At 48.9% G+C, this 23,495-nt stretch overlaps 1 protein-coding gene across 1 annotated transcript in view; it reads left to right on the top strand.

Moving 5' to 3' along the window:
• The window catches only part of GALNT17 (polypeptide N-acetylgalactosaminyltransferase 17), a 430,193-nt gene that overhangs the window by 137,357 nt on the left and 269,341 nt on the right, over window positions 1-23,495 (top strand). Inside the window, exon 2 of the mRNA XM_047714437.1 lies at window positions 23,261-23,444. Within this exon, the coding sequence (XP_047570393.1) occupies window positions 23,261-23,444 (184 nt within the window). The remainder of the gene's footprint in view (window positions 1-23,260; window positions 23,445-23,495) is intronic.

Raw genomic sequence — 23,495 nt, 5'->3', positions numbered from 1 at the left:
ACAGCGTGTGAAGCATTTTCCCTCTCCGTTCGTGTGTCTTTCTGGCTCTGAGAGATTGTAAAGGTTATTTAATTGGGATACGGACTTCACAGTGTGCGGTTATCTGAAAGAGGCCAGACTGAGGCCTTTGGGAGAAAACGTGCCCAGCAAGTGAGTGGGTGGAAGGTGCTCCGTGAGCCTGATCCAAGGGGGTGTGTGTTTGAAGGGGAGAGTTTGAAGGCTCGGGTTAGAGGGGTGCGGCGACAAGACAGTGAATACGGAGGGAGAAACATAGTCTAGAAAGGCCTGGCATTTGGGAAGGGCGCTATTGTTGTCATGGTGACTCACACTCGTCGAGCCTTTGAGGATAGATGCAGAGGAAGAAAGGAGGACGGAGCGGCTGTCGGAGGTGGGCCGGCTGGCTCCAGTTCCCGGGACCGGGGCCGTGTGTGATCTCACCCAGGTTTCTGAGGGCCGTGCTTCCCCCCAGGCTGCTCTGATTCCGTTCCCCTGCCTCTGCGCTGCCTTTTATAGAACCGCTCTCAAAGGAGGCAGTGGGTCTGATGTCACAAGGTCTGTATGCTTTCCTCAGGGAGGAGAAGGACCGGCAGAGAGGGAATACAAGTTTGCAGGACTTCCGTACGAGACGCCCTCCCCCAGCTCAGGGTTGGATTTACTACTTATGTGTTTGGCCTGGACTCCCTGTAAGGTTCCCTGCAAACTTGTCTGGCTCCCAGAGTAGACCGAGAGCCCCTTGTGTCCCCAGAGCTACGCAGCGTGTCCACGTTGCTGATTAGCCGACATAGCGCACGAATGAATGGATGTTGGGAGTTGGGAGTACAGAAGTGGCCAGCCAGCCCTCTTGGCTCTGCTCCTAAAGAATCTTTCCTTTCTGTCTTCTCTCTCTACCCACCACTTCTCTTAGTTCAGGTTCTTTTTCATCTGACTTGGACAGCTGAGGTCACCTTCCAGTGGTCTGTTCTCCATTCGATGTCATTTTTCTGACTTTTGGCAGTCGGGGTCATCTTTATACCATCGGACACAGCCCTGGTCCTGTCTTTTCTCTTTCCTACTCAGAACATCTCATGGTTTATTGTGACCCGGAGGCCAAAATCCATGACCCTCTGCATTCTGATTCCTGTCTGTCTGCCTTTCAGGCCTTGCCACACTTCCCAACGTCTCTCCTGCCTCAGCCTGCCTGAAATTTGTCTCTCCCTTCTGAAATCTGTGGTAGATGCCTCCCTCTCCCCTGGGAAGCAAACTCCCGTTTATTTTTCCAGAACGAGGTCCAACATTACCTCGTTAGGGAAATTGGTTACGCACCTCTCAGGGAGAGAGCTGGACCTTCACTTGGGTTCCCATTACCTTTGTACAGACCTTCTCTGAGTCGCTCACCCCATAAATTCCCCCAAAGTATCTTTTACTTAACATTTATTCACTTATTAATTTCAAAAATGGTTTAGGCCAAAGAACAGTTACACAACACTGAATTATCCTTACGAAGACAGACTTACACTGCAGCGATGATCACAGTCGTGCTCCGGGGCATTCACGACGAAGGCCGGTGAGGACGGGATTCGGCGCTGTGCAAACTTGGGTAGCGTGTGTGCGTAGAGTTTGAGTGCATTTGCCAGGAATGGAACTTGGATCTGTACCCGTGCTTCTCTCCAGCCTGCACGGAGACGGAAATGCCATCCATGTCATCCATGTGGCTCGCCTCATCTCCAGGACAGAGCAGATTAGAAGCAACACAACCAAGCCTGCTGCTAAGACTCTACAGGAACTTCCCGTAAGCAGGTTGTCATAAAGGACCCCCTGAGTCATGTCACGATGTCCTCCATGGCATGGGAGGTCAAAGTCATCTCACATTTTGTGCCTAATGGTGTTTGTTTGCAAATAACAGAAGGGCCCATCGTGTCAGAGACCATGAAGACGTTTACTGTCTACTCTACAAGAATTCTAGCTTGTTAGGAACTCTGAGGGGTCAGGTGTGTGGTTCTCAGCCCGATTGCTTCCACTCTTTCCTTCGTGGTTAGTCCAAAGGTCACGTCCTGATGCCGGCATCTCAAGCAGGGTGGAAGGGCTTGGCCTTGTATCAGAGAGGAATGGCCTTTCTGGAATCTCTTTAGGAGACTTTCCCTTATATCGGCCAGAACAAGGTCACACGGCTCCCCAGGCAGCGGGAGGCCTGGAGTCGTGTCCAGCCGAAGGGCGTGATCTGTGTGGGCCAGCCCGGTCATCATGGAGCGGCACAGATTGCCACCCGGGCCATGTTCTGTCAGCAAGGAGGGAGCTGGGAGCCAAGAAGAAAGTGCTGGGGAAGACAATGAGGAGTGACGGCCACAGCAGGCCCCTAACGCCCCAGGCCACTCGACCCCGTTTTCCAGGACGTAAACCCAGTGTGCGACTCAGTGTTGAATAGATTTATTCCCCAAATAACTTTCAAGTCTTAAGGGGAGGGGCCGCCTGGCATTTCATTCCGGCAAACCTCAGCAGATATTATTTTATTTCCATTGACCTTATCTGTAACCCAAGCTGCGGGGAGCCTGAAAGTGGGGCTTCCCGACAACACCTGACCAAGGGCTTGCTGGTCGGCCCGCTACCCCTGCACTGCATCCTCTGGCAGAGATGGGAATGAGGGACCACGGGAATGAGGGATGACGCAGCGAGGACGCGTGGCTCCCCGAGGCGCACCGTGCGATGATGATGGAGGAATGAGAGGCTTCGGGCTTGGCAAATGCTCCTCTGGTTCAGGCTTTCCAGCTAAGCCACGCTGGGGTGGCGCTCCTGGGTGATTCAGCCTGATGAGGACGGTTCTTGTGGTCGGAGATAGCCCCGGGCTCAGGCTCCTGCAGGGGGAGTGCTCTTACCTGAGCTGGTGAAATGCACAGTGACAAAAGTCACGGAGCAGCAAGGAGCCTCTGGGGGTGGGGTGGGGTGGGTGCGGTGGGGAGAAACTCCCTTTGCTTGGATCTATATGGTGAAGCAAGGGGGACCTATATTAGGAGAGAACCGAAGACCATTCATTGCAGGCATTGTAACGATGATTCAGCTGCGAACCTAGACGTACTCATCCATCAGGAATGAAAACCCCATAGAGGAGCGTATATGCTCTCTGGGGACTGAGGGAGAGACTAGAGATTGTTGAAGCTCAATGGCAAGGATAATGGCTTTGATCATGGCTCAGGGGCTAAACCCCAGGGATTTCACGAGAGCTCGGGCAGAGGAAGGTGGAGTGCCCCTGGTCCACGTTCCTATATCCTCGGTGGGTACCAGCTGCAACAACGCATTATGAGTAAGCTACCTGGTGGGACACAGTGCCTGGCTTTCCAGCCAGAGCTGGGCCAAGCTGTGCTATAGTCAGCGACTCTAGAACCTTCACAAGCTCAGAGAAGTTGAATTCCTCTCCTTCCTCACCAGGAGATCCTTCCAGAATTTAGCCAAGAAGGGAGGAAAGAGAGGGGCCATTGGGAAATAAGTATTCCAGAGGTCAGCAGGTGGGAGGAACACAAAGACAGTGGTCACCAGGTCTGTTCACTCCCTGGGAGTAGCTTCCCACTTACCTCATCTTCTGCGTGGCGACGGCGTTGCCCGTAGCCTGCCCCCAACCCGCTATCTAACACGATTGGCTTCCAAATAGTCGCTTCCTCATGGAATGATCAGAAAGTGCTGGGTTTCTTGGATCTTCCATCTGGTAGCTGGGGCGTGCCATCTGCACACTCTTGCCCTGGGGATTGTTACTTGGAAGGCTGGAAGACCATCCGAGGAGGTGTCCTTCTCGAGAGCGCCCTTAGGTGGTCTGGGGAGGCCTGTGGGTGGGGGGCCTGGGCGGGCATCTGGGGGGTGGTATTTTAGGAGGCAGAATACTCTGGAAGCCCGGTGTCACCAGACGGATGGAGCAGCCTCCCTGCTTCCATTCCCACTACCACATCGGCCACTATAGAAAATAGGAAAAGGTGACTTTAAAAGTTGTATACTAAAAGGCAGAAGGTTAAGGCGGTTTTAAAAGCAAGGAAACCAAAGGAAAGAAAGGAAAAACAGGGAAGTTAAATGTTTATAGGCAATAAAACAAAACAGAATAATTGAGATTTTTGCTAAAGGAGATAAGCTAAAAGTGACAATGCTAAAAATTCAAAAAATACCAAAAAAAGAAATGAAGTTTGAGACAAGTGTTAAAAGCAGGTTGGTAAAAGTATACTTTCTGAGAGAATAAAATAGTTTATTATTTTTTTAAAGAAATTTTATTTATTTGAGATGGGGCTGCCTGGGTGGCTCAGTCAGTTAAGCGTCTGCCTTCAGCTCAGGTCATGATCCCAGGGTCCTGGGATCGAGCCCCGCATCGGGCTCTGCTCAGTGGGGAGCCTGCTTTTCCCTCTCCCTCTGCTGCTCCCCTTGCTTGTGCTCTGTCTGTTAAATGAATAAATAAAAAAAATCTTTTTAAAAAAGATTATGAGAGAGAGAGCGCACACACAAGCAGGGGAGAGGGGCAGGAGACTCCCAGGGCAGTGGAAGAGAAGACGGGATAGCACAGCTTGTCAGTGTGGAACGATGACAAGGGGAAAGTTGGGAGGGTCTTCCTTTGACTCAAGTTCTCAAGATGGGTCGGTGAGGGGTAGGAGCATTTGTGTGTAAGGATGTGCATGACTGTACTGTGTAGTTGTTCTGCAGGGTCCGTGTGTGGGAGAAGCATAAGACACTTGAGGACCTTGGCAATGACTGAGACCGAAGAGTGCGTTAGTCTAGAGTACAGCTCCCCTTCTCACACCAGCTGTCCCTGTGTCTACATCAACCATTTTCTGTTTACTTGGATCAAAACCTTGACCTTGACTCCTGCCTCTGTGTCACCTCTGCCAAAAGCCCTTGAAAATTCGGCAGTGGGGTTCCTTGATAGCTCAGTCAGTTAAACGTCCAACTCTTGATTTTGGCTCAGGTCCTGATCTGGGGGTCATGGGATTGAGCCCTGGGTCGGGTTCTGTGCTGAGCTGGGAGTCTGCTGGAGATTCTCTCTCCCTCCCTGTCCCCTGCTCCTTCCCTCCTTTCCTGCTCTTTTTCTCTCTCAAATAAATACATTTTTTAAAAAAGAAAATTTAGCTGGATTGTCTCTGTGAATTTGTTTGCTGGGGCTGCTGTAACAAAGTATAGAGACTGGGGGGCATTAGCAACAGAAATTTATATTCTCAAGTCCTGGAGGCTGGAAGTCCAAGGTCAAGGTGCCCACTGGGTGCGTTTGTCCCGATGCCTCCCTCCTTGGCTTGCAGATACCTGCCCTCTCTTGGGCGTGGTCTTCCTCTGTGTGCTCATCCCTGGGGTGTCTCCTCTGTCAGGACACCAGTCAGATTGGATTAGAGCCCCCGTTAACAGGCTCATTTTAACTTGAACCCCTCTTTAGAGATCTTCTCTCCAACAGGGCTATGTTCTAAGCTACGGGGAATTGGGAATTCAACATCTAACAACATGGAACAGGGCTTGTTCCGTGCTCTGTACCTCCCCTCTTGCACTTGACCTCATTCGAATCAGTTACTTGTGTAATTAGTGCTTAATGTTCGTGTATCCCATTAGCCGGTAAGAGGCACGAGGGCAGGAATTGTGTCTGTTTTATCTGTGGCTCTATCTCCCCTTCCGGAGGTCTGGGACGTAGGAAGTGCCTAACGAGTCTGTGTTGGTTGAAGGTGGAAATGATCTCTTCCTTTCTGTTCCCTTTGGGGCACCCCCATCACGCGTCTCCTCCTAGTTCTGCGCATGCAGAGGGCACGCTGGTTGTGCATGGTGAGCTTGGCAGGTTGAGGGGGGCTCCCCCAAAGAGAGATTTCTCAAATCCCAGCCCAGAGTCCATGCTGGGGAGAGCCACAGACCTTCCCACTTAATGGATTAGGACCGTCATGTCTTCACATCCGTGGGTGTTATGAACATGAGTACATTCTTCCAAGTGTGTATCGACGACCTCATTCTCTGAATAATCAGCCCAGTTATTCTCGGGAGTCTGTATTTTTACCGCTTGAGCAACGCGAGCGTATCTCAGCTTCCTGTCCAGATTGTAGATTCCAGAAGGACAAGTGTGCAAGCAGGATACTTTTTCCCTCCCGCCATCCCTGTGAGGGCTTAGAAGGGCTCTCTGTCAGTGGGCTGGAATTCCAAAGAGTAAATAAGAAAGGAGAGTCATAGAGCAGCAAAGATTCTCCTGCGCTGTGGCCAGTCGTCCGGGGGAACAAAAACACATTAGCAAGGCATAGTGCTTTTTTCCTTTTAGCAAAGTATAATTACCGAGAATGAAAGCCGCCTTGGCAAAAAAAAAGAAAATTCAATGTATCAGGTGAATATTTTGTAGAGGAGACTTTTTGACCTTAAAAAATGGTGAGCCATAGCTCAGTAAAAGCTAATTACGGAGAGAGCGAGCTGGTCAGGGGAGAAAATGCGCATTGACTCAGAGTTTCTCTCTATGAAGGCAATTTGTATAACAATGAACGCATGTTGGGTCGGAGGCAGTTACTGTTCATTGGAACCCTTCCAGGGTAACTGCTGTGCTGAATGCAGAGCCCCCTCAGAAACCAGGGTTTAAAAGGAAATTAAATGCGAGGGGTTCCATTGCTGCACTTTGTTAGCTGTGGGGGAGGGAGTAAAGGGGACATTTTATTGTGTGAGACATCAGGAAAATTCTCGAAGAGCTCATTAGGTTGTCCCCTTGAAAAAAAATCTGCCCCTCCTGGTGGATTTTGAAAAAGATCATTTAATTTTGGCTCTTGGGCATTATGGGCAGAGGGGGAAGCAGACGTTGCCTTTTATCCTTTGAGAAACAGTCCAGTTTTTCTACCTTTTACACAAGAAAACACAACTGAAATGCACTTCATGTCTGTGCCTTATTACTCTGCAGACAGCGGTAACAGAAAACTTGTAGTAGTTGATTATTCCTGAAGAACAGAAAATTGTTTTTGTGTGTGTAACCATGACACAAAACTGCTTCTAGTTTCTTTGGCCATAGAAACCGAATTAGTGGCATAAATATGGCAGTTAGAGAATTTTGCTGAGGAAGGAGGTAGGACAAAATTTTAAGTAGATGATGTGTAGATCGACAGGTGGATGGAGAGACAGACACATACAGAATATGACCTGACAGGTAAAAGAAGACCTTTCCTCGGTTGCACTAGAGCTCAGAGCAGCCTCTCTGAGTCGTAGGATTTTGACGTGGAAATAAGAAAGTTCAAGAGGGGTCAAGAGCCTTTCCTGCTTAATTTAACCTTTTCTATTATTATTATTATTATTATTTTATTAAGAGACCATTTGCATACCATAAAATTCACTCTTGCAAATGACCGGTATGTAATTCGAGAATACTTCATCACCCCCAAAAGAAACCCCATGATCGTTAGCAGTCACTACCTGCGCACCCTGGCCCCTGGCAACCTCCCATGTATTTTCTTTTTTGTCTCTGTGCAGTTGCCTCTCCTGGGGATTTCATACATATGTCATCATACAGTATCTTTGATGTTTTGTCTGGGTTTGAATTAGCACAACGTTCTCAGGGTCCATCCACACTGTGGCGTGTGTCCAGACTTCATTCCTTTTCACGGCTGCATAGTATTCCACTTGTTCACTTGTTCACATCCACACTTGTTCGAGTGTTCCACAATTGATGGGCATGGCGGTGGTCTCCACTCTTTGGCCACTGGGACAAGTGCTCCTGTGGACATCTGGGTCCAAGGTTCCATGTGGACATACATTGCATATCTAGCAGGGGAATTGACAGGTCACGTGGCAACTCTTGTGTTTAAACTTTCGAGGGGCTGCTAAACTGTTTTAGAAAATGGCCGCACCACCTCACGTCTCTTGGGGAATGCACGAGAGCCCCTATGATCTGAGCGCCTGCTGTCTGCCAGACACTGTGCTTTCTGTCCTTTTGGTATGTGCTCTGTTGTATGATCTGGTAAGTCGTTATTCCTCCTCTTCAGAATAGGAAACTGAGGCTCCGGGGTTTAAGCCCGAGAGAAAGGAGAAACCGGTCACTGTGATTATTGTTATAGGACTGAGTGTGGGGCATCCCCTAAGCCTGGAACCCTGAGATTCTGGCTTGGGGATGGTGGGGAAGTGGAAGGATGACCTGGAAGGTACAGAAGCTGTACCTGTGGCGGCAGCCGGAAGTCTGCCGAGGGACCGGCCTCTCTCGTGGTCTGCAGCTGGAACCAGAGCAGAAGCCAGGGAGGCTGAGAGCCTGGCAGGCCATGTGGGACCAAGAAAGAGGACACCTCGATCAGAACCGGAGGGACGACAGCATGCTCTGGGTCCCTGACTGTGGTCCCTGGAGCCCCACAGGTGGGAGCTGGTGGACCATCCCCGAGACCACCTGTACACACTCCCTTCCAGCTGTCCCTCCCTACCCACACCTGCCTCAGACTGGGAACCGGGTTGGTATCGATCTGTGTTTTTTCTCATCGTGTCTCAGTTCTTGTTCTCCCCAATCCCGATGTCTGCTTCGATTATCACTGTTAATTTTGCAAGGAGGAGCAGTATGAGTAAGTGCGTCTCAAGCGAAAGGCCTTCGTGGCACCAAGTTAAACGAGCACCAGGTAATGTGAGTGCCTCCAGCTGGCCCTCCGGAGGGAGGAAGGGCTGGGGTTGCCGCCCGCACCTGCACTTCTGGGCAGATGTGCTTGCCTCACACCTCCTGAATGGTCCAGCCCTACGCCGAGGTGAACAGACACATGCTGGGTAGGGTAGCCCGGACGGCAGAAAGTGTGTGTACGTTCACGGCAGCCCTTTGGGAACAGAAACTGGCATTTCCATGTTGGAGCCTCTTAACGAAGCTCAGGCCCTGTAGGTCATTCATTCCCCCAAAGGCTTCCAGATTCTTCTCCCTAAGAGCTGGAGAGCAACCAGGGCACTGGAGTGTGTGTTTTCTTCTGGTCTCTTGTATCCGCTTCAGTGTCTGTCTAGTGAAGGGTCCAGATGGTTCCATCTATGTAAGCCCGCAGCCTCCAGGTAGAGGCTGTTGACCGCAGTGGGAGCTGGGGCTGTGTGTTTCCCCATGGAACACTTACCCCTACTCTGTCTGCTTCTCGTTCGCTTCGTCGGGGAACTCCAGCAAGGCAAGGGACCAAAATCATATGGGAGAATGAGGAGCGTGTGAGATGAACCAGAAAGAGAGAAGGTGGAGAAACCTGTCCTGGTCACAGATGTCTTGTGCTCTGGGGACGGTGGCAACATTGAAAGCTCTGGAGCTCAGAGAAAGCCAGCTGCTTCTGTGTGTTCCCAGGCAGAAGTAAGATCAGTGTGAGGGAAGGTAGAACGATGAGGCTGACGTTGGCTGTATTTAGGGAACATTGAACGTGAACCCAGTGGAGTGGCCTGGTTGGAGGCTCGTGAGGGAGTATGAGCCTCTGGAGGTGTTTATTCTGAGGCTGGACTTCATCCCGGCAGCAACGTGGAGGAGATACGTTGCATTGGGTCAAAGAGGCTTTGGATGAGCCTAAGAATCTGGGTTTTGTGGATTCATATTTGGGGGGGGGGGCATTTTGCATTGCTGAATTTATTGACTCCTCAAGAAATTGGATTTTACCACTTGTACATGGAGGGATAAATTCTAAGCTAGTACCTATGTTGCTGTATCTGGGCCCACCCATGTAAAGAGTTTTGCCTCTTGCTTCCCTTCCTGTGGTTTGCCATGATGCCGCAGTGCTCTGCAGTTTCTGTCAGGTGATGAGAACACCTGTGTGTCACCTGTACAGGTCACACAGAGCCACAGAACCCCCAGAACAAAGACCTTTGGAAATCTGAGTTCCAGAAGCCACCAGGTTATTCCACGTTTTTCGTGACGGATGAGCCTTCTTGCTTGTGTCCTCATTCTGTCACATATGTTTTCACACCGGGGCTGCCGAGAGAGGAGCATGGAATCTGAGACGACAAGGGGTCTCAGATGCTTTTCCGTCCCCATTTTACACATGTGAGTTTCGTGGCAGGAATTCGTGGGAGGCCATCGTCCCACTGGGGCAGAAAGGGTCCTAGGATCCGTAGAACCGCAGCCCAAGTGTGCTGAGCTTTATTTAGTTATTTATTTTTCTGTTCATGTAACTGTTTTCCATACTGATCCCTAGAATAGAAGCTGCTTTGCATTTCTCGGCTCCTTCTTACAGCAGCTCCTTGGAAGTGTTATCCGTACCAGCTGACCTCTTACGTTCACTCCTGTTCTCTTGCAAGCCTCCTCCGGGTTTTGGTTCCCTGAAGCTGGTCCTGCAGGATTTGCTGGCACCTTGGCATGACCACATCCATGGGACAGTTCCCAAAATACCCCATTTCTAGGCTTGCTTTCTCCATTTCCTCTCAGTTTTCTTGTCATGGCTCCTGGTTGGTGGTATGCCCAGGGCCAAGTGTTCAGGCTTCCTCTTTCTCTGTGTATCTCCGTTGCCTAGGTGACTCCTCAAGGAATGTGTCTTTCAATACCCTTTGGATACTGGTCAATGCCAATTTTGTATTTCCCAAACCGACCTCATCCTCTATCATATGCTTGGCGTATGCACTTGGGTGTCTCATGAGCGTGTCCAGTTCCATATGTCCCACCCAACTGGACTTGAGTCTGATCACACACTCATACCCAAAGATCTTTTCCTCCCCCTGTTTTCTATCTTATTTAATGGTCCTGATGTCCAAAATCCCTCATTGCTAATGTTAAAAAAAAAAAAAAGTTAGTGAGCTATTCTTGGAGCTTCTGTTTCTCTCATGTGTCTTCAGAGAAGCTGATCTGGCCTGAATTTAGCTGGGCTTGGTTCTAAGTTGCAAACTGGATCCAGCTCTTCCATGAGACTCTCACCCTCCTTGGAGCAGTGAGCGGCCAAAGCAGGTTTTCATGTTGATACCAGTTGAAGAGGCCAAGGCCAACAGTCTAAGCACATTTAAGGCTCTTCTCACATCGCATTCGCTAGCATCTTGTTGACCAAAGCAAGTCTAATGGCCAAGCCCAAAATTAAGAGTGAGGAGGTACCCTCTGCGCAGCAAAATTATCAGACCCTACATTAGTGGGATGGGGATGTATACTCTTCCCAGGGAATTGGAGGGCAGAAAGTGTGTATTTGCTGAACAAAATCTCACGTAGCACCTTGGAGAAACACTTAAAGGTGGAGTCTACTTATACTTTAATGGGATCGTTAGTCAATGGGGTCTTTTTATGAGGAACTGGGTATTCGTTTTTAAACTTGTGGTGCTTTTTTTTTTTTTAAAGATTTTATTTATTTGACAGACAGATATCACAAGTAGGCAGAGAGGCAGGCGGGGAGAGAGAGAGAGAGAGAGAGAGAGAGAGAGAGAGAGAGAGGAGGAAGCAGGCTCCCTGCTAAGCAGAGACCCTGATGCAGGGCTCGATCCCAGGACCCTGGGATCATGACCTGAGCCAAAGGCAGAGGCTTTAACCCACTGAGCCACCCAGGCGCCCCATAAACTTGTGGTGCTTCTGACTGGCTCTTTGAGAATAGGTATTTTTTTGCTTCCAGTTTCTAATAACTAATTAGAGATGGTCATGGTGGTGGTGGTGATGTCGAGGTGATGGTAACAATGTTGACAGTGGTGGTGATGGTGGTAATGGTGTTGGTGATGGAGGTGATGGTGGGGATGGTGGTATTGATGGTAGTGTTGGTAGTGATGGTGATGGTGGTGAAGGTGGTGATGGCATTGGTGGTGGTGGTGATCGTGATGATGGCGGTGATGACAGTGGTGATGGTGATGATAATGGTGGTGGTGGTGGTGATGGTGGTGATGATGATGATGGTGGTGGTGGTACTGGTGTTGGTGATGGTGAGAATGATGGTGGTGGCGGTGATGATGGCATGATGGCGATGGTGGTGGTGATGATGTTGATGGTGATGATGATGATGGTGGTGATGGTGGTGGTTGTGATGATGATGATGATGGTGACATTAATGGCGATTGTGGTGGTGGCAGTGTTGTGTGTGTGTTAAAGGAAGGTGATGCTGATGGTTTTGAGGCGTTAAACAGATAGCAAGATTTTCCTAATGTGGTTCACTTTTGTGTTGTCTTACTCCTTCCTTATCCCTCTTCTGATTTCATAATTACCCTCGTTGACATGACCATAAGCATTGGCACTCAAAACCTGTGGAACTGTATGTGTGCTGTTTAAAACTTACATGCTTTTGGGGGCTCCTGGGTGACTCAATAGGTTAAACGTCTGCCTTCAGCTCTGATCATGACCCAGGATCCTGGGATCGAGCCTCACATTAGGATCCCTGCTCAGTGGGGAGTCGGCTTCTCCCTTTCCCTCTGACCCTCCCCCACCCATGCTCTCTCCTGCCCTCTCTCTCTCTCTCAAATAAATAAAATGTTAAAAAAAAAAAAAAACTCAGATGCTCTTTGTAGATTTGGTGAAGGTTAGTGTTGCTAACCTTCACTGCCCTCTCTCCCGTCTTTTTAATCCCTCTCATTAGGTATAAAACCCTAAGAGGAGGGTTCAGGGCGTGAGAAGGGAGGAGTGGGAATTTTCTCTGAAAGCAGTCAAGATGGGCAGATGCTGAACAAATATGGCAAATGGCATGGTCTGCAGTGCCTGGCATGTGTTTGACACTGGTGAATTTCGTAGGTCACGGCAGGGGACTCTCTCCAATTCAGCGTATGGCCCTAGGTCAGCTTTCTTTCCCCTTGTGTAGTTTTATAAGTGATGTGAGGCTAAGTGACACAATTAACCTGTGCAGCCAGCATCTTTCATCCATCTGCTCCGAGCAATCTCAGTGATTGCCAAGCTCTTCTTTTCTTTATTTTATTAGGAATCCGTTTTTCATCTACACACTCAGACACACATCCGCTAGAGCCTGGGCCAGGCACGCTTGGGCCAGGCCAGAAGCGTGCGTTTATCACCTCCACACGCGGGGGCGATGTTTGTGCCAATGTTTGTTTGGCACTGGGAGTGAGATTCAGGCCTTACTTGGTTCTCTTCATCACAGCACGAAGTCAGAGAGTGCGTTTCCTGAGGACGTGCTTGGCAACCCGAAACACATTGACCCAGGTTCTAGATCTACTGCGGACTGTTTTCAGTGATCTTAGGACCATTCAGAAGCCTCATGGAGCCTCCTTTTCTTAACTGCTGAATGTGGATGGGGCTGTTCTGAGGATCAAATTAAATAATCTTTGTAGAAAGATTCCGGGAAGTCTAAAGTTCATAATACATGTACGATATGTCATTTTGTATAAAACTGCAGTTACCAAATTTATGGACAGTTTGTTCCAAAGGCACTTCAAGCACATAACAATGATTCATATCTCTTGGAATTGCAAATGCTGCATGAACAGTTTGGTTAATGGGCAAAAATGTACTTCTAGTATTCTGGGCTCCCGGGGGGAGCCCACATCCAAAGACCCTATTAGTCATCATTTTGTCGTCTGGGACAGAATCCGGCAGAGGATGACCATGAGTTATCAAGTACGTGCATGAATCACCTGCGCCAAATTTGCCCATTACAGCCCTAACCTCTAACGTGATAGAATTAGGAGGTGGGGGCTTCGGGAGGTAGTTAGGTTCCGATGAGGTTAAGGGAGTGGTGTCCCCATGATGGCACTGGTACCCTGACAAGAAGAGGAAGACCCCAGAGCTTGCTCCTGCTCCACTGTGTGAGGCACAGCAAGATGGTGGTCATCTGCAAGCCAAAAAGAGAGCCCTCCCCAAGGACCAAATATGCCAGTGTCTTACTTTGGGACTCCCCAGCCTCCCAAATGGAGAAATAGATCTCTTTTGTTTAGGTCACTTGATGTACAGTATCTTAGTCTGCCTAAGCAGACTAAGAAATCATGGAAAACTGGAAAACATGGGTATACAGAGATGACTGAAGGGGTGGCTATGTTTAGCTGGAAAAAATGATGGAGACAGGTCATGATAATGCAGCAATATTGACAACGACATGAGAGTACAATTATATGTATGACGGATGAACCAAGAATGACCTGCTGTGTTGGGCGGTGAGTTCTTTATTCTGAGAGGAATGTAGTAGAAACGAGGGCGCATCTCTCTGGAGTTCTGGCGCTGGATGGGGGTGCGGAGAAATGGTTGAATTTTCCTTCCTTCCAACTCAGGATTCTGTGTTGGATCCCAGGTATGCTGTTGCCTTTTGACATAGGCAACAATGCATTCAATTCCTCTGCACCAAGAAGCAGCTGACATCGTTGAACTCTGTGAGTTCATTCTGGATATCAAGACTCATGTAAGCTTTGGACATCGTATCTGGGAAGCACTGAGGATACAGGACCGAAAATGTCGGAATCATTATAATGCTGATGTCAACAAATGTGAAGTTCATCACACTAATACATGAACTGGAGATTTTGTAATGACGCGGTATGAGTTTATGAAGCGGTGCTTACCAGTTTCTGACGTATCCCAGGAGATGTCCGTATCAGCCCTAGAACCTGGTAGCAGCGGGCCGGCCCACTCGCAATGCGTCCATTCACGTACTCTTCCATTTATCCAACTGCCTTTCTCATCCAGCTGTTCCTTCCTCTGTGCAACGCCTGTGAAGAGCTTCCTAGGTGCAGACCAGGTGTAAGACACAGAGAGGTCTTCCTGTGCGCAGGAAGTGGGAGCAAACACAGCATAAACAGTTACAGCGATGACTTCGGCATATGGAGGACATGGAATGACATGACAGGAAAAATGCCATGGTTGTGATTTCCACCTGGGAGCAGCATCTGACTTTCTGGGTAGGGCGGTGTTCAGAAAGGGTCTGTGGGACTGTGTCAAGCAGCAAGGATGACTGGCAGAGGCACAAGGGATAGTGACTTTAGAAGCATCGGAAGAAGGCGATGGCTAAAACAAGGCATGTGGTGGATGAGGCTGGGGAGGGGCCACTAGTGAGAGGCTTTGGACATCGCATGACAATCTTGGATTTTTTTTCTAGAGCAGCAGTTGTGCACTGGTGAATTTTAAGCAGGCAGTGATCAGACTTCCCTGTTTCACCCTGGCTCAGGCTCACCCTAAAGCATGGGTTTGGGCTGACGGTAATCACTCAAGAAAGAGGACTTGAGCTCGAATCCAGGCGCTGGAAGCAATGCAGAGAAGGACCAGAGTCGAGATACAGATGAGCGAGCCCCAGGAGTCACTGGGGTAATGAAATAGAAAAAGACATCTATGTAAATTAAGGGAATTAACAAAAATATATACATATAACACAGATATAGTTGGCATATTTGTTTAACATAAATACTGTATAATAATGATTAAAGTGCTTAGTGTAGTGCTTTGCATCTAACAAACGTTTGCCAGCTTAACTAATTATCACTAATAATTGTGTCCAACATGGGGCTATCTTCTTTTGGCAATACTTCTGGGCTGGCTTTCCTTTTTCTTTTTTTTTTTTTTTTTAAGATTTTATTTATTTATTAGAGAGAGAGAATGGGTGGTGGGAGGCAGAGGGAGAGGGAGAAGCAGACTCTCCACTGAGCAGGAAACCCGCCATGGGTTCTGATCCCATGACCTTGGAATCATGACCTGAGCCGTAGAAATGTCTAACAGGGGCCCCCAGCCTACCTTTTTGGTTCACTGATGTGCCTGTCATTTATTATTCTATTGTCTCACTGTCTTAATCATCAGAGCTTTCCGGGATGCTTTCCTAGCTGGTGGGTGGAGGCCCTTCCCGGCCGGCCCCTCTTCACTCGCTTCTCCAGAGTCCTCCCTGTTTAGACGTTGGCTGGGAATCCACGGCTGGAATTACAGCTCACTGTTAAGTTTATGGCTGCAACTTCCTGATTGTAAGTTTGACAAGTCCCACGTGCTTTAGCATCGTGGAGGGTCTCCCTGAGACTCTGTGACCTTCAGGAGGCGTCAGGCCTCTACAGAGACCCCCTAACACACGCTCACCCCGCTGGGCCTCGGGACATGCCGGCCTCGTGGGCTGGTGTGTGTGTGTGTGTGTGTGCGCGCACGCACGCGGGGGCTGCGGCTGCCCCGATGATGAGAAGCTTCATGAGCTGACAAGACGCCAGACTGCCTCTCACCACAACCTCTATCTGTCCTGGAGTTCGTGCATCGGTTGTGAGCGCCGACCCTATTTCTAGAAGAATGATTCCGGTTATCTGTAAACTCATAAGTTTAAGCTGTAACCCTGGAGAAAATTATGTCCTTCGTTGTATGGACGGAGGTGGGAAGGCAGCTCGGCCGTGATTTACAGCCGTGGTTCTTTATCTCCACTGCCACCATGGAGCCCAGGAGCTTGGGCCCAGCCAGAGACAGACACGGGCCGAGTGATGGGGTCTCGCTGAGTGGTCATCAGAGATGTGCCCCTGGGGACCCTAGGCTCCGTGCCATGTGCACGAAGCTTCTTTGTTATCCACAAGTTGGTTGTCGAGCCAACTGGACTAGAAAGGGGTTTCTCAAACGTCAAAAGTGGCGGCTATGGCGGTGACTTCGTGTTGGAGAATTGGATGACTATTTGAGGAAGGCAGTACATTTGGAGCCTCGCTTCCCAGAGTATATGTAGGATTTCCTCGCAGTGACCATGCCAGTTGCGTTATTACTCCTTTATTCTCGAACTTAGTACTGGAGAGAGCAACCTGCCCCATGTTTCCTCTTTTTTTTTTTTTTTTTTTTTTTAAAGCTGTTTTCTGGCCTCTGTGTTCTTCTGGGGTGATTTTAGAATTTTTATTATGTTCCTGAAAAAAAAGTCTCATATGGAGTTCCATTAAAAAGGGGGCGCCTGGGTGGCTCAGTGGGTTAAGCCACTGCCTTCGGCTCAGGTCATGATCCCAGGTCCTGGGTTCGAGCCCCACATAGGGCTTTCTGCTCAGCAGGGAGCCTGCTTCCTCCTCTCTCTTTGCCTGCCTCTCTGCTTACTTGTGATTTCTCTCTGTCAAATAAATAAATAAAATCTTTAAAAAAAAAAAAAAAAGGGGATGTATGTGTCTTCGTGGCATTCCAGCCGATCCTTCAAAAACGTCTCTCTCTGCTAAGCTCGGTAGGTCTCATTTTATTCCCTCCAGTAGAATTTTATAATTTTCTCCCTATTAAAGTTCTTTCTACATATGCTGCAACATTTGTTACTTTTATAAATATCACTTTTTTTTACATTATATATTCTGGTGGGTTATTGCTTGTAGTACAGGACCCTCGACATGCTCCAGCTTCGGGATCCTGACCAAGGAGGGAAATCGCTTCTCACCTCTTTTCTTTTTTGCCTTGGGGGGGTGTCTATTCATGGGCATGGCGGTCTTTAAGGGCACCAGGGCCCTTTCCATGGCCAAACCAAGTGGCCTCATTCAGGCTTGATTTCCCTGTGACATTCCTTAGTGTAGACTCTCTTCTTTATGACTGTAAATATGATGATCATATGCAGTTTTCCTCGCTCTTCTCTTAGTAGACATTTGTCTCATGGACGTTCAGTGCTTTCTCAACATCAACTTTGTTGTAGAGGCTCTGAGCCGATTCCCCAGACACCTCTCTGCTCATCCGTGTGTTCAGCAGTCGTCCCCCGGGCTTGGTGGGATGCTGTGTGTGTTAGGATCCCAGCAGGAAACAGGTGGTATACCCAGAAGAGGTGATGGAAGAGAGTCTAGCAAAAATAGTTACCAAGGTCGAGAGATCAACAAGAATGACAAGGGATGGTGACTCACCTGGGGTTAGCAAAAGAGGAGGAAGCAATTGGCATACTAGGGACTGAAGCGGGGAGCGGGGGGAGCAGTTGACAGAACATAGGGCTAGCTGTAACCCCAGGTGAACCCTAAGAGAGGGATGTCTTGTAGCAACAGCAGCATAGAGAAGGCGACCCAACTGCTGCGCCATTGGGAGGGAGTTGGGAGAGGACACACCCCAACTTCTCTCTCCACCCATCAGTCTCCTTCAGGTGAGACTCCAACCCAAAGCCACTGATGCTACCTCTGTAGGTCTGTCTCCTGGGATGTGAAGCAGGCAAACAGGGTGGACAGTGGGTGTGGGGAGAAACATGAAGAATACTCAGTCGAGGTTCTGTGGGACGACGAGCTCAGTTTGTCCTTATTCCCTTCATCTTCAGCGTCTTGACTCCTAGCTCCCCCTTGGCTCTGCAGTCTTTAGCTGAATAACTCAGAAGGCCATGCCTGAAGGAGAGAATGATAAGTCTTTCTAGACTGAGTGCCAAGTAACCATCCCTCTTTCCCTCTTTTCTCCTCCTCCTCCTCCTTCTTCTTGTTCTTCTTCCCTTTGCCAGTTGGGACGTTCATGCCCATAAGTGCATTTTGGTCGGCAGTGGTTTCAGTTGCTTCCAGCCAGACTGCAAAGGCACTTCCAGAAGAGAAGGTTCCCGGGTATGTGGAGTCATCCCAGCTGGCCCCAGGGGTGACTTTTCCTGGCTAAGTAGAAGATCAGCTTGAGCCTTGTCGGTGATCTTGAATTCTTATTTATCTTTGCCAGTAGTTTCAGGGGCCTGCTAAGTGAACACATTAAAATGCCAGTGAAAATTTTTGCTGCTTTGTTGAACCTTTCTGGCAGATTCAATTGGGGGGAAAATGGGAGCACATGGACCACAAAATATATAATTCATAGTTGTCACATCGCACTGTGAAGAATGATCTTTTTTGGGGCTGCTAAGTGGGTGCCTTTCATAATGGAAGAAATAATGCCCCAGAAAGGGAAAAAAAAATTGCCCTTGGAACCATCATTCCCTTTGTGTTCATGGTGACCTTCAGTATGCATTCCTAGTCTTAATTCCTATACCATTTTATTTTTTTTAAAGATTTTTTATTTATTCATTTGAGACAGAGAGATAGAGAGAGAGTGAGAGAGAACAAAAGCAGGAGGAGAGCGAGAGGGAGAAGCAAACACCCTGCTGAGCAGGGAGCCCAACATGGGCCTCGAGCCCAGGACCTGGAGATCATAACCTGAGCGGAAGGCAGATGGTTAACCATCTGAGCCACCCAGGTGCCCCTCCTCTGCCATTTTAAAATGAATCCCTTCTCTGGCCCTTCTGCCACCAGTGGAAAGGCTGCCCATGGAAGATGCTGGGTAAACACAGCTGAGATGCATTTTAGCATTGAGATGGCATTTAACGGCCAAAAGAAGGCCTTTGTCATTAAGGGAAGAAAAAGATGTGCTAAAGCCAAACGAAACAGATGAAATGAGAGGAAGGCTCGGATGCCCTCTGCTGAAGCCGCTCCGTTGGCTTGAAGGTCAGTCATGCCCCATTCCAGTGGTTTCCCTCCTTGACCCCTGGGCTCCATGCTGGCAAGAAAACCCTGGACGGGTGAGTTTGTGACTAGTGAGAAAAAGGGAAATTCCAGGTGAATGAGCAAAAGTGCACAAGACAAGGAGAAAAAAAACCCACTGTCAATAGTCCGTGCGTGATCTTTTTTTATTATGCAAAATGGCATCCATTATATATATCACATACATGTCAGGGAATAATTCTATAATGAATTATTATAGAAATGAATGAGTGAATCCTACCAGCTTTCCAGTGGAGCAGTACCAGGACCTTTGAGGTCCCAGTGTGTCTTCCCCAGTGATGATCTAGTGTCTTTTTTGCAGTTTCTGGTTTCCATGAATTTATATTCTGACCTATGTTTTGATTAGCCTTTGAGACTTTGTATAAATGGCATTATATGCATTAATGCTGCTTTCCCCTTGCCAGCATGTCTCCGAGAGTCATCTGTTTCCTGGCAAGCTAACCATTTTCATTGCTGTATGGTATCCTCTTAATGAGTTCACTACCATCAACTTACCACTGTCATCACAGAAAATTCCCAAAGAACTTCCTGGATTGAACATTTGTTTGTGTGTTGGAGGCTGGGGCGGGGTGGGGGACATCTTCTTCCATTTCTGTTACTTTTGGAAGGTCACGTAATTAAGCCTCCTGAGCCTCCCCATTTCGTTATCTCTAAAGTGATCCTGGTAACATCAACCTTGCCAGTTTAATACAGAAATGGATATAAAACCATTAGAGAAATTAAGGCCTAAGCAGCGATCATTAGCAGGTGGAGAGAGGGCGGTTGAATGGATCTATGAGGACAAGCGAGAAGCTTAACCACTGGTTCATACTGAGCTATTTCTCCGATCCTTGAAGTCTTGGGTTCAAGGGTAGCTTCAGTGGGAGAGCCTGTGGAGAAGATCTGAGTTTCAGAGGATGCAATTCCTGCTCTAAATACGTTGAAATTCCGGAGCATCATCTGTCTTTCTCCTTTTTGCTGCTCGACCCCTGCCTCCAGCCCAGCACCCCTGCTTCCATCATGGCCACAGCCCCTGCCAGGCTCTGGCTTTCTGGCTCATCTCCTGAGCTTTGTCCTCCATCTTAACTTCCATTCCCACGTGTTTCAGCTTCGCACTAGACCTCCGACTCTGTCAGAATGTCCCATGGGTGTCCTGTAGACAGACCACCTGTGCAGGGTGGAACTCATCATCAAACTCTCTTCTGAATGTGCCGTCTCTGGGGCTGGTGTCCCCAGCTGGTCCTCACGCTGGGACCCAGGCTTACTTACTGCTTCCTTCTCTCCCCCCCGAACACTTGTCTGTCTCTGCCTTGTGACAGTGTCTCTTAAATAGTTCTCCAGTCTCTCCTCTCCTTTCGGTCAGTCTCACCACTGCCTTAAAATGAGGCCCGTGTCCTCTCTTGGCGGCTGTGGCAAGAACCCTGGAATTGGTCTTCTCAGTTGTCACAGAGGTGAGGTTTTGTCCTCCTTTGTGTCTCTAACTATACTCGGAATCCCGGTCAGTCTTGCTTTACCAGCCGTGGAGCTTTGACAAAGTTACTACATTCTCAGGCCAGGGTCCTCATTTGGCAGAGATCAAAATAATGTCTTCCTCATGAGGTTTGGCAGGAGAGTCAATAAAACAATAGCATACCTCATGTAAAGCAGCCAGCAGGGTCCCCGGCGCGCAGGAACGCTCTTCTGTGAGTGGTGGCTGTCATTGCTGCTGGCATCTGCGGTCCGGCCCGGGGCAGCCCACCTTCCAGGTGGAATGTGTAGGTTGTGTCTCAGACCTCGTTCTTTCCTTCTCTGTGCTGCAGGTACGTGTCCCCGGTAAAAGTCTAACCTCAAGGGAATAAGGGCTGCATGATGACTTTGGCCTTGGTGGGTTTCTTCCTTCATGAAAAATGGTACTAAGAATTGTATTCTAGGACTGCATTGTTCTGATTTTACAAGAACTTAAAACATTTTCCTCTTTAGTATATTCCCAGGTTTCTGCACATATCGCTGCAGTCTAACTCCAGGACATCGTCACCATCCAAAAATGCACCCCATACACACCAGCAGTCACTCTCCCTGTCCTGCCCCAGTCCCCTCAGCCCGAAACAGACGCTGATCTACTTTCCGTCTCCGGAAATGTGCCTATCGTGTCCATTTCATATAGATCGAATTGTACAGTGTGTGGTCTTTTCTGACCAGCGTTGTGTGCTTGGCATCATGTTTTCAAGGTTCAACACGTCCTGGTGTATATCACTACTTCTTTCCTTTTTATTTTGCTAAATAATGTCCCACAGTATGTTTTTACGTTCTGTTTATTGATTCATCAGTTGACAGACGCTCAGCTAATACAAATAATGGTCTTACGAACGTTTCTGTCCAAGGTTCTGTGTGGGCAGAACTTTCACTTCTCTTGGGTGTCCGCCCAGGAGTGGAGTTGCTGGGTCATATGGTAAAACGACACTTGGCATTTTGAAGAGCTACCGAACTGTTTTCCAAAGTCACTGCCCTGTATTACGTTCCTACTGGGAATGTCCAATGACAAGTGATCTCAGCACCCAGTACAGGTGTTTGCACTGGACTGGGAAGTGTTCTTACTGATTTGTGAGCACGGTGAAGGCGGTGTTACTGGGATGCTGGTGGCACATTGACGTAGAATGGGAACTCAGAGCCCGGGAAGCAAGTGGGCAGTGCTGGAATGATCTGACAGCCCAGCCGAGGGTGCTCTGTTGGGATGACGGCCGGCAGGATAGAGGTCAGGGCTCCTGAAGTTCCAGGTGGCCAGTGGGAATGATTCTCTGGTAGGAAAATGATGTTCACCTGTGGCCAACTCTGAGCCGCTTGCTGGACCTTTGCTTTTTGATCTTGATATCACAGAAGATGCATTTCTGTTTTCAGAGAAGCAGGCATGTGTTGCCACTGTGTGACAGAGCACCGTTCTGTAACGGGAGCAGATTCATTGGCCTCTGACGGATTTGCTGGGTGCCTTTCTGGGAGGTTCGAATTGTCCTCAGTGCTCTGGGCTGCCCCTCGTGAGAGCAGAGGGCACGGTTTACATCTCTGCTCCACGTACGTCCTGCCAGGAGCAGGAGTGGGACTTCTTTGGATGAAGTGGTGCATGCATGTGTACCTGTGTGTGCACGTGTGTGCGCACGTGCGCCTGTGTGCGTGCACCTGCGTGTGCATGTGCATGTGTGTTTGTGCACGCACATGCACCTGTGTGCTCATGTGTGTGTGTACCTGTGTGTGTATGTGTAAGTGTGTGCGTGCACCTGTGTGTGCATGCCCAGAGCTATGCTGAGTAGCCTGAGCCTTTGTGATGGTGGGAGGGAGTGAGAGCCCTTAAAACCGACGTTTCCTAGCTGAGAGGTAAAACCTGCCGTAACTCCTGGATTTCACAATTGCCCATCAAGCTGTTTATCATGTGATGGGACAGCAGGTGTAAAGCTGCCACTGTCCCGGGGACAGGCAGTTGCTCAGCGCGGCCAGTTACAGAGGTGTCCCCTCCTCTTGGCATGGTTATCATCCTTGCGGGGTTTCTCCCGCCTCTGTGATGTGTTCTGAAACATTCTATATTTCCTTTTGCCATTTAGATGAAATGTAAATAAAACCGTTAGGTAAAGAAATGTGTCAGGTTGTTATGCACTTTAAACTCGTGATAAAATCAATCTGTGTGTCGTCCTCTGTCCAGATGAAGCCAGAGCACCTTGGCTTGGCTGTTCCCCTCAATGGCTGTTCTTTTTCTGGGTCGTGCCTGTAGCTCGTGGAGTACCGAGGCTGGTCATCACTGCCCCATGGAGAAAGGAAAACAGGCCCAGCCGGGAGCCCCACATCTGTCCCATTGCTTGTGTCCTTCTTGGTCTGCCTTTTTCCCAGCGTAGAGTCTCTCTGTTTTGTAGACTCCATCCACTCCGTTCCGCAGAGGACGCAGAGGCTCCCGCCTGGGAGTTACACATAGCCCCAGAACTCTCTGTTGCCCCGACCTTCCTCTCAATGATACAAATGCATTCAGGGCATACTCCTGGGTTGGTCTGTTAGAGAAGTAATCAGCCGTGACAGGTCATGTGAGACTTGCCATCGAAGCATGTGTCTGAGTTTGAGTGACATACCCTGATGTGGTAGCTTTCCAATAATTGTCTTTCCTTCCTTTTTCTAGGCTTATCCAAATCCCTTGGGCTCATTGAAGGCTATGGCGGGCGGGGCAAGGGGGGCCTTCCTGCTACCCTTTCCCCCGCTGAAGAAGAGAAAGCCAAGGGACCTCACGAGAAGTATGGCTACAATTCCTACCTCAGTGAGAAAATTTCACTGGATCGTTCCATTCCGGATTATCGTCCTACCAAGTAAGTTGTGATTCAGTCATTCAGAGTGGCTGGCTGTATCCCAGGATGGGT

This window comes from Lutra lutra, chromosome 18 (genome assembly GCF_902655055.1).
Source record: "Lutra lutra chromosome 18, mLutLut1.2, whole genome shotgun sequence".
In the NCBI taxonomy this organism is placed as follows: domain Eukaryota; kingdom Metazoa; phylum Chordata; class Mammalia; order Carnivora; family Mustelidae; genus Lutra; species Lutra lutra.
The sequence above is the reverse complement of the archived record's forward strand: the minus strand, read 5'-3'. Positions and strand labels throughout refer to the sequence as shown.